A 12272-nucleotide genomic window follows, 5' to 3' on the forward strand; every position below is an offset into this window, starting at 1 on the left:
AGATCAAAAGAATGAATTATGCGGTAACCATGAGTATGGGTTCTGAAATATTTTTTTACGATAATTCGATCTATCTGACGTCGAAAACCATTGCTAGATGGTATCTCGATTAGTGCAAAATTAGTTCCTGTGCTACCGGCTTAGTGTTTGAACCTATGGAGTCACCACATAAGTCAGACAAAGTAGAAAGAAATTGACCTATGTTTATATGTCCAATCTGGAAGTACTTAACTTAATTGAACATATAAGCTAACTTGATTGAGAATTGAGTTATGGGTCAAACGGGATTGAAGAGTTGACTATGTCTAGCTAGCACTACACATGAAGTTCAGGTTCAATCCCAGGGATAAACAATCTCTATTTATGATCCATGGAACATATAAAAGATTGGATTTAAGTACTAATTAATTTTAGATTAAATCTAAATTAATTAGACTTAAATAGGTCCAAAATTCAAGTTAGACTTAATACAAAAGTCCTAAAGAGTTTAGGATTGACAGTCTTTCGAAATTATTTCGAACCGACTTTGAATCGGATTCGAATCGGACTTATTTTGGATGAGATATAAGTATTCTTACTTGCACTAAAAATATCACTCATGAAGTACGATCAAAAATTAGTTTGGTGCTTATTTGGGGCGTTCAAGTGGGTGTGGGAGTGGGTGCAAAGTGGATGTCATAAGTGATGGCAATTATATCTCATATAGGAGTCCTTCTTTCATGAGTATTGGACAATTCAAATCAGATTTGAATAACAAATCCTCCTCTCATTGGATCATAAGAATCATCTATAAATAGAGAGATCTCTACCTATAGATGAAAGAAGAGAATAGAATAGCAAACAAATCAAATTGAAGAAGAGAAAAAGAGAGAGAGACAAACATGTGAAGAGAGAGGTCCTTCATCTTCTACATCTCTCCCTTTATTGCCACCTCCTTCCTTGGGAGTGGATCCTTCTTGGGCATCTCACCTACTGGTGTGAGGTGTCACACCATCATATCTCATCCCTCGATTATTGAGTTGCGAAGCCAATTGGATTGGAGTTCATCCTGCTTTTCTCGGCATCTGATGTGTATGCAAAGTAGAGAGTCTGCATATCCAGGCCTCTGTGAAAGTTTATATCAGATAATTTGAGATTTGATCCCTGGTTCCGCTGCGATTCAGGTAAGGATTTGATTCTTAAACAAGTAGAAATTAGAGAAAATTTTTAGATACAACCTGGCATTCTGGAGGAAAATTATTTCCTTCCCAACATCTTTTAGGCGTGAGGGACTGTTGGTTTGGATGCTCTAGGGATCTTAGGGGAGGTCCTTTAAATAGGCATGAGGATTGAATCCTATTCAATCTCATAGTACAAATCCTACTTTCATTAGGTTTTCTAATAACTTAAGTTATTTAACTTACATTATGAATCCTATTAGGGGCTAACTCTTGAAGCCCTTGCATCCAATAATTCACACCTTCTTTTGCACCCAAGGGACGCCCCATATCAGATTAATAAGCCCTCTAATCATAGGACACGCCCAATTTGATCAAATCAAAGTGGCGCTTCATAATAACTATCAAGAAAAATTAATTAGGAACTTGCACCCTAATTTAATTGATCCATAACCTTAGACACCCAACAATTGGAGTCTCATGAATCTAATTCATGTAGGTTATTAGTAAGTAATTAAGTTTAAATTATCTTATCAAATAAAAAATTCCAACAGAAAGAAGAATTGCGTCCAACCATATGCTACCAAGGTTACCATGAATTCAATCGGATTTTTCTAAACCCAATTAATACTTCATAAGCTCAATTACTAATTTCAGCCTAATTTCTTTGTTGTGTGACCCCATAGGTTCAATTCTATTTGGTAGTGAGATTTACAATAATCTCTATCAAAGTATCATTTAAACTCTTTTCAATAGGTTGAAATAATTCTACTATAACTCATAAAAGATTGTTGATCCAGAAAATCCTATGAGCTTTCACAATCCATCAGTGATCTAGCAGTATGTAGTGGCAATCCATAGAATTGAAATAACCTTAAAGTGTAGTTAACGTGTGATTCAGTCTCTCTATCGTGAGTCCGACTAGATGATAGGTATGGATAAATCGTCAAATATCATCGTCAGTCATATGATAGATTTGTTAGCTCAAGTCCAATTGTGACTTCTATGAAAACTCTTTTTCCATCAATCATACTACTGTAGTCACAGATTTTTGACTTAGCTTTTCAAATCCCACAGGACTATTTCTTTCTACCAAGATTGATAGATCCCATCTTGATGTGCATCCTATCCCTACAGTGGATCAACTGTCGCTAACATCCACTAAAGGGCTCATTGAAATCCATGTTTATGTATCAGTCAAACTGCAGCAGCCTCACTGTGGATAGTAATACAGTCTCAGGTCAAAAGATCATTCACACAACTACAGCATCAAGATGATCACTAACGATCGAGTGAAATCTAAGTGATCTCTCGTATGGTTATGTGCAATACTAGTTCTCTAACAACTATCCGTATTCGTCGTTCAATATCTTTACACTGTAGATCAGAGATTCATCTATCTCGAAGAAAGCGATCTATGCGTTAGTCTATTCAGATTGATTACCATTCTCATGATGATCCTATGATCGAAAATATTTAGGAATCAAATACATATTTCTAATTTCAACACCTTGAGAATATGTATCAAAACTAATTTTATAGATGATTCAAAGACACATCACACTTGAATAAAAAATAAATTTATTCTTTTATTAATCAAATCAATGTATTAAGTATAAAATTATGTCATAGCGATATTAAATGTGTCAGCCATATTAACTTTTAGGACATACATTTCATAAAACGTTGGTCATAGCGTGGCTATTAAGTTATGAGTGTTTTGATTTGCATCAGATTTATGATTATATTGTATATAAATATTTGAAAAGATTGGATTTGCATTGAATCAGTATAAAATATATTTTTATATTTATTCACAGCATTGTTCTTGAATATTATATAATATCTAAAATATCTAGTTGAGATATTTATTACTTACTGGACTGTCAAGCTCATTATCTCTTTCTTTTATTTTTTAGATTCAGATAATTAATTACAAGTATGGACAATAATATTGGGATAAAACTTTTAGAGACAAAATTTAACATTATCAACTTCATTGAACTTAGATCTATTATTTTATTTTTAGTGAAACTTTATTGGATGTAAGATATTTGATTTAGTTATTTAAATTAAAGTTAAATAATAATTATTTGAATTTTATTTTACTGTAATGCATTGACATCGTGATCAGATGTCTTGCATGCTTATGGAGAGAGTTCTTCATAAGTATGTGGCATTGCCATGACTCTTGACTCGCGATCTTGAATCGAGGACGTGACAATTCAAGAGTAAGCCAAATATTTCATATATATGAAAATCCGACAACACGAGTTATCATCACATTGGGGGGGAGTGCTTGGTTGGAGAGAGTGGGAGTTTGGAATCGGAATGAAAATAAGTGACTCTTATTTAACAGTTTGATTGGCAGGAGTTTTATTCCGATTTTGATTTCAAGATGGAATGAAAATGACCCAATCTACATAGAATTCAATCTCTACTCTCCTTTATTGATTCAAATTTTTATTCCAATTTTGATTTCGATTCCGAACTAAGTGCTTCAGAGGATTTGGCCATTCTGATTATGATTTCAAGCCATTCTGATTTTCATTCCGATTTCAATTTAATTGCCAATCAAGCACCCCTTGGATATGTTGTTGAGAAGCCATGCTAGGGCGATTTGATCATGGAGAAGCTATGATTCATAGGTCGGATTAGAGATTGACATATCTATTGTTCCATCATCTAAAGTTGTGACAATTGTTATAGTTGGAGTTAAAGTTGTGCTATATATAAGATCCCATAGTTGATTGGCTATTAAAAAAAAGTTGAATACGTGCCTTCTAATTAATAAAATTATCTCAATTAAGTTGGACAACAATTGTAGATAGTAGGTATGGAATTGGAGGATAATGCCATAGAGATAGCAAAAGTTAAAGACTTTAATATCATATGGAAAGAAGAATATACGTGAAAAAAAATATTACGAAAAATTTTTCCTACCTCAAATAAGGTAGTAATGTATATTTATAGTTGAAAGATAGAAAAAAATAACAAATATATTCCTAAGATCTCTTAAATATATACTATTAAAAATTTAAAATTCAAAATCAAATTCCTCCAATTGTAGATCCTTGATATGAGGCGAGATGATGATATTGCTGATAATTCTCATGCTGTTGAAGTTTGGATTATTTTGAAGAGAAATTATCCTTCTATACCACGTTTTAATTGTTTACAAGATCCTGATACCTGATCCAAACACATAGTTACTAAATTCTATATATAAGGTGCTAGTATGTTAAATTGCTTGGGCCATATGGAATTCAAGAAATGATTATTTATTTCAAGAAAAATCATGGAATGCTCTTATATTTTTTCTTCTGCTCATCAGCTTGTTGAAGAGTTTTACCATATATTGCTGGAATTAGTTGAAACTATAAATTCTAAGTACTGTCAGTTTTGTGAGCTCATCGTATTGATCACTAAGATTGGTTCAGGTAGTACCACCCCCCCCATGTGGTTAAGATTTATTTTGAATTATATATATCTGAATTAAATTCGGAATAGATTTTATCATTTCTCATATCCGCTGTAAATCCGTCATGGTTGAGTAAAACTTATCCAATGAGGATCGGACCGGTAAGATACCGGAATGAGCATAGTAAATTACCATCCTTATTTGTGCATGGTTTTTCTTTTTTTTAATTTTTTATTACTATTTTCATGTCCAGTCTTTTGCCTTTTCCTGGAAAAACGCACAGCAACACGTGTCAGACATCCATGTGGTTAACATCGTCTTCAAACTAGCCGGAGCTCAACGCCTGATCTTCTCCCATATTTAGACCGGATATCCAACCCTCCCTTCAGAGACGCTGACAGCCTGACAACTTCTCCATCCAGGCCCAGAAACCCCACCGTCCCAGGGCACGTGTCGGTGATGAACATGTTCGGCGCCTGACCCTGTCACCTACAAATAAACGTCTGATCCCATCAGACGGTTAGACTTCTCCCCAACAGTCCAAGAGAAACAGACAAAAAGAACGGCGGGAGGGATGGCCATCGCAACCCCGCCGAGGTCATCGATCTCCCGATTGGATTCCCACACCGTTCCTCCACTGATACCGAGAACTCTTATTGTGGCGACCAGCTAGCGATCGATCGACCGAGCGAGAAGCCATGGCGGTCTTCGTGAAGCTCGAAGACTCCCCAATGTTCAGGAAGCAGGTGCATCTCTCTCTCTCTGAAAGATCCTGAGTTGAGATCTCATCAGGGTTTGTTTTCTGGATGTCTTTGACCGATCTGGCCCGTAAAGATCGGAGCTTTCGATGTGGGAGCGCTTGTTTTCTATGTCGATGGAAACAAGAAATTATTGGTAATTTGTCATAATTCGGAGGGAACTTAATAAATTTTAAGGAGGTTTTGGTTTGGATTGTCATTTCCTTTTCATGAAACAACCGGGTATTTCTTTTTCTCCAACTGTGATATCTTTGATTTGAATCTCCGTGCCATTTCTGGCCTGTTATTACCTCCTTTTCTTCCCCTCGGCTCGAGTTATAATGCTCTTTTGTTTGCTACCGCATGACCTCTTGATAAACCTGCGTTCTCATTTCGCAGGTTTATTTTTTTAATGGAATTGTTTAATCTTGCACAGACACTTTAATTTTAGGGTCATTCATAGACAGCTGAAAATTGTCCACATAAAAATATTAAGTTTCTTCCTGAAGATGAACTCATCGTGTTCGGTCTTGAGGTTAGTTGGCACGTCTTTTTTAAGGATGCAGTTGGTTGGCACCTCACTCCTAAGGGCTTGCCCGTAGAAGGTACAGTTAGATATTACATGACGATGTGTTTGGAAAGCCTGTAGCAGCTCTGGTTTATGAGAACAGCAGTCCTGCTGCCTGAAGGGAAACGCTTTTTGTGTTGCAGGATCATTCATAGATTTTGGAACTTGAAGAATAATTAATATGAACCGGAATGTCATAAGAATATGACAAACTGAATTATCAGTTGAAATATTAGAGCAGTCAAACTCGATCCTGTAATTCATTGTGATGTGTTATTGCTTATTTGAGGTTTTTTCTTTGAGCTGAACTTGATTATTCAAATTTTGTTTTTTATGTTTTTTTCCTCCAACATACTCTTTCAAAGGCCCTTTGAGTTTTGCCTTGTGTATTCTCTTCAGTTTTAAGGTGTTATCTTGTTTATATTTGGTAACTTCAAGCATATATTTCTCAGGTGAAAACTCTACTTTGTTGTTCAATAAGAATTGCTAACATTTCTGGTTGGTGAACATTGATTATTCCTCCACCATCATCTTCTTTCTTTTTTGCCAGCTTTTCAGAACCAGGAATATAATCTCAGCTGCAACTTATTTTTTCTATTTTCTTTTTAATTTTATAGTAGGATACATAAGGTTCCCTTATTTTCTTTAAGCAAACTGAACATTCTCTTTTCATTCTGTTCCTTTGAAGATTTATTCTTTGGAACAATCAGCTGATGAATTGAAAGATCGCTGCCAAAAGCTTCACAAAGGATGTAAGAGATTTGTGTGAGTATGCTCTATTCTTCTGAATATTTAAGAAGCTAAACTGCGTATTTTGTGGCATATACTTATTTCTTTATGTATAGATGGCTGATTTACCTATTGATTTTTAGAATTTGTCATCTTAATTGGACTTTATTCTATATTGATAGCTGGACATGTATTTCATGGGTATGCATCTGTGCATTTGTGCCAAAGTTACTGTTTGCTAAATGAACTCGTGAATGTGTTAGCAAGTTGAAAAATTCTTTTCTGCATGTAAAATGCATGCTTCTCTCCACTCTTGGGTTGTTAGTCATTTGCCCATTAGTTTCAGTCTGGGAGATCACCTGCATACTCCTGCTGGTACTCATGTAGGAAAAATGACTATCCACATGTTCTGATTTTAAAGGCATTGTGATTATGGATGTCGACCTATTTGTCCTTCTGTAGGCTTCGGCATTATATCATACCTTTGTTGGGTTTGGGTGTGGGTGTATGCTGATGCTGATGAAGGTTTATTTTTTGAATCCAGGTTGACAATCTGTTTTATGAATATGTTTGTTACATGGCACTGCATTTGCAAGTCTTTTGATGACTTAGTTTCTTATATTTCAGGACATCACTCGGTGAAGCATATGATGGAGACCTTGCCTTTGCAGATTCCTTGGAAGCATTTGGGGCTGGACAAGATGACCCTACTAGTGTAGCCATAGGAGGTTGTATCAGCTGCATTCATTTGTTTTTATTACTCTACATTGATGTTGACCTAGTTTTTTATTTTCCTTTCATAGTTATCAATTTGGAAAGGACTTACCTGAATATGTTTGACCTTCTATTTTCATTTGGATATCTTACATTTTTGACATTCTTGCTTGTGATACCAATGTTCAAAAACACATATGTACAGAGACAGTGACTAGGGTGGTGTATGGAACCTAATTTGCAGTTATAAGCATATCATAGGTGATTTCCTAGGTCGATTACCTTTTTTTGAATAAAATATTCTAAAAATTGAAAGCTATGATGAATCCTAAAATCTTAGAAATGAATGAGATAACATCAAGAATGAGTTACAAGTAATATTATGATTGTGGTAACATAAAGCATTAAAGCAATATATCAGCTAAGAAGCAGGAATACTTCATATTGTATGCAGTGTCTATATTGGATATGTATTAGATACTGATACGTGTTAGATGCTTCTGGGATATCTTTTTGATATTTATGTCGAATATCCTATTTTTCAAAATTTTAAGACAACCATCCTGGATTCTTCCTGATTACACTTGAGATACTTCACTGATACCTGTAGGAATGAAATGAGGGTGGGAAGGTGGTTTTTCTTTCCTTCCTTTTTCTTTATGGAGATTAACCTTTTAACAGTGAATGGTTAATTTTGGAGTTTGTGATGTTGTTATTATAGTTGAGTATGGAGTGGGCTTTGTGATTTTGAATGATGACCAAAAGATAGGTTTGTGGAAGTTGATGCTGTTGTATAAAGTGTGCACTATATTTTTTTTTATGGCCCACTATCCTTTATGGATGCAATTTTTTTTTAAAATTCATTGTTGTATCCTAGCTGTATTTGTCCTACCTTTTCAAGATTCACTGTATTTGCATGTCCATATTGTGGAGTGTCCTTATTCCTTATTTTTTCCCATTCTTCATAACAAATCAGCCATTGGATAACTTGAACCTCTTTGCCAATGAAGATGTCTCAAATTTTGGAACACATATACTGGAAACTATATGTTAGCTAAGTCACATAGATTATGCATTTTTCTTTTTTAAATTCATTGTTGTATCCTAGTTGTATTTGTCCTACCTTTTCAGGATTCACCGTATTTGCATATCCATATTGTGGAGTGTCCTTATTCCTTAACCTGAACCTCATTGCTAATGAAGATGTCTCAAATTTTGGAATGCATGTACTTGGTAACTATGTGCTTAGCTAAGTCACTTAGATTAGGTTCTCTGCTCTGGTTTATGCTAGCAAATTACACAATCAAGGTCTCGCAATATTTGAAACTTATGTACATGAAAACTATATTTTTAGCTAACTTGGATTAGAGTCTTCACTTTTGTTGATGCCAGCTATATCATATATAATTATGTACAAGTCTATATAATTATAAATAATATTAAAAGTTCTTTTTCTTTTTTTGTTTCTGTTTGTTTTAAGTTATGGGAAGATTTTGTTGTTGTTTTTTCTCTCCTCATTTATACTTATTGAGTTTGGATTAACTAACATAGTTAGAATTCGCTTCTTAGTCTATGCAATGTAATGGCAGGTATCTACTCATGATATAGAAATGTTTGGTTCATCTTTTGGAGCTTACAATGATATATTCTCATTTTCCTGAAGCTGATATGATTGTGTTGTAACAGGGCCAGTAATGTCCAAGTTTACTACTGCTTTTAGAGAACTTGGTACTTATAAAGAACTTCTTCGCTCTCAAGTAATTTCCTTTATTAAATTCTTTTCTTTCTTAGTCTGTCTGATTACTTGTTAATACTTACATTTATTAGGCATATATGGTCATGCAATAGTTATAATAGCTGCTGGAGGTTATCTTTACGTGAATTCCAAATATGTCAACATCATTACTTATCTTTGTGCATTTTTGTATGTGTGAATATGTGTATATAATTTCCCTGACATTATAATAGAATTTCATATTAATTTCTCCTTAATTTACTCATAAGAATTGTAATTAAGGAAGAGCTAGTCATTTCTCTGTGTAATATTTGGAACTGCCAAGTGAAAAGGTCAAATGAAGAAAGAAAATTTAGCAATTCTTTATCATCTCTGTAATTAAGCATTTAAGTTGTCATCGAATTTGTTCCAGGATATGTCGAAAAAATTGGAACCGCTCTAGACCTTCTGGCTTTAATCTAGTTTTTTCTAAGAGATCTCCTAACTGACCTAGATATTATAACATTTTCATATTTTATCTCCAGGTATATATTGTCTACTAGAAATGAATACTGAATAGCTTTTCAGCTTAGTGCATCAACATATTGCAAGGGAAACTAAATTAGTAGCATGTTGTTTGTTGGTCACCTACTTTTATGTAATTAATCTGCAGATCTGATGTCTCAGAGAGGGTGACTGGTTAGAAGGCAAGTGTATGTTTGTCTTATTTGGGTTAAAATGAATTATCCAACATGAGAAATGCCGACACTTATCCTGCAGATGTTCTTCCTGATTTGATGATTCTGTTGCCCATATCGTTTGGCTTTTTGGTAGTCTTATTTGTAATTATGATTGCTTCAGAACAATTTTGCTTCATTCTTGAAACAGGTGGAGCATATGCTGAGTGACCGTCTAATGCAATTCATGAGTGTGGATCTGCAAAATGTGAAGGTAAAACTTTATGGGTTATGATCAAATTCCAATGGACTAAAGACAATTGATAGTCTGTCTTTAATTTGAACAGCTTTAGCACAGGCAGTTGGTTAATCTTTCCTTGTTAGTAAGCAAGCACCTCAATCTCTTGTTTAAATTTTCCTATGAGTGTTCAGTGATAACAATTAAATTAATGCATTATCTCTGTTGCTCAGGATGATATCATTTCGCTCTTTAGTTCGTCCAAAGTGGATCCAACTGATTAGCCAGTTGAGACACACTAACTTTGAATTTACGGCCTGCAATAGCCTATGAGGTGGATTGTTGACTGGGAGGTCTAGGTCAATGTTACTAGAAACAGAGTGGCTGTTTGAAAGAATTAGCAAATTTGTGCCAGAAAAAGGACTAAGAAAATTGGTTTTTTTGCAAAACAAAGAATAAATGGTACTTAATTTTTTATTTAAATAATTTAAATAAACCCTGAGTGCTCTAAACAGTATAAACCCTAAGATTTGTGATTAGTTACTATCTACCCAATGCAAGGATCCTGCATAGAAAAACAAGTAAATGATGCCATTAGATGCTTTTAGAAACAAAATGATAAACAATGATTGTATCCACAAAACTGATTGGCATGTGAAACATTTAGAAGAGTTAGTTGGTCAAACAAGTCATCTGATGGGGCCATGAGCAGGACAGATGATGTAAAACACATGAGAAAAACAGTATCCAAGCACATTATTGGTACATGAGACCTTAAAAGTTTGTTGGATCTATTGGAATATTTTGGCAAGTCAGGTCAAAAGAAGTGAAGAGAGCTCTTATGCTGCTTGGATATGGCAAAAAAATTCAGAGGGCTCTAGGCCACTGGATGGTTTCTTTTTCTGATAGTAGGTGACCAGCTGTTCCAGGACGTGGAGAAAGCCACAAGCTAGAAGGGAAGATGAATGAACATAATCTTAAAATCATGAATAGTAAGAAGCAAGGTATGTCATACCATACCGAACTAGGCTTATAGAGCGTACCATACCAAATTGAGTAGTATGGAACATACCATGCTATGCTGGTTCGGTACTAGCACATAGTACAGGGGGCATATTGACACTTGGTTTGCTGAATCGGCTCTTATACTGAGTGTACCAACATAGTAATTAGGTGGCACCGATATGGGGCCCAGTACCGAGATGGTGTACCTTGGTAAGAAGCATGGATGTTTGACTATGAAGGCAGAATTCCTTCGCGACAAGCTCAAAGCGTTGCCACGATTAAGTATTACATGTTACGGAGTAACTAGCATGTTATGCCTCAAAGGTAGTGGAAAGGAAGAAGTAAATTTGGTATCCAATATACTAGAAAGTGGATAACAGACTGTGATGGGAGTTTTATAGGTGGATAGCGAGTAGCAGGTGCCATGTACTCAAAAATAAACTTTAGATCAACTTCACATGCAAAAAATTGAAAAGAAGCAACATCAAGGGAAAAAATATAAAACATCATCCACCTAATATGATATGATCATGTCAATATTCATATAATGTAAAGGACCAAAATCTAGTATGAACCATCATTTATCAAACATAATAACATCACTCATAGATAAAATGTCCCAGTCACATAACATCAACCATAAATAAGGATGCCCATAATAACATCATATCAATTGTCAACTATAGAAGAAAGATGTCTACATCATGTAACATAAATCACTTCTCTTTCTCTTCTCTCCATGCTCCATTTGGCTAGGACAAGAAACAACTAGACCGATTCATGTTTTGAAAAACTTGTTGGACTAGTTCGTTGCTAGACTGGTCCAATTGGGAATAGGTTGAATTACCATGGAATAAATCATTCTTAACCAGTAAGTTAGCAGTCACTAAAGCAGGCTTCTGCCTGATATATTGGCTGCTTCATGCCCAAGTTCCATATAATATTTCTATGATACTTAGCATTGCATTTCCAGCCGAAACTGCTATGGCAGCCAATTTTAGAACATTGTTGGTAACAAATCATTGCAAAGTTAATGTTATTCTTGGCATAAGAAAGAATCCTTTGAATTCTTTGCTTGCCCTCTGTAATAGCTTCAAATGGTGTAGAACAAGCAAATCAACCTGGCAATGCACAGGAGAATAAAAATAAAAACAAAATAAAATCAAAGGAAACATTGGAGCCTTTAAAATTAAGTTGTTAAATCGGACATTCCATTTGATTAATTAAGTGAAAATATAAAAACATGATGTGAACCATACATAGTTTACTCTATGTCATAATGTACATATTAGTATACATAATGGCAAGGTTT

The 12272-nt window shown here is 34.7% G+C and overlaps 1 protein-coding gene across 1 annotated transcript; it reads left to right on the top strand.

The window, feature by feature from the left end:
- The first annotated feature begins 5104 nt into the window (after positions 1–5104).
- Positions 5105–10027, top strand: LOC140857540 (ADP-ribosylation factor GTPase-activating protein AGD2-like). Its single transcript, XM_073256621.1, has 5 exons — positions 5105–5324; positions 6572–6648; positions 7240–7340; positions 9013–9083; positions 9929–10027. The coding sequence occupies exons 1-5, from the start codon at positions 5277–5279 to the stop codon at positions 10010–10012; spliced, it is 381 nt and encodes a 126-aa protein (XP_073112722.1). The 5' UTR covers positions 5105–5276; the 3' UTR covers positions 10013–10027.
- Positions 10028–12272: the final 2245 nt, after the last annotated feature.

This window comes from Elaeis guineensis, chromosome 4 (genome assembly GCF_000442705.2).
Source record: "Elaeis guineensis isolate ETL-2024a chromosome 4, EG11, whole genome shotgun sequence".
NCBI classification, from domain to species: domain Eukaryota; kingdom Viridiplantae; phylum Streptophyta; class Magnoliopsida; order Arecales; family Arecaceae; genus Elaeis; species Elaeis guineensis.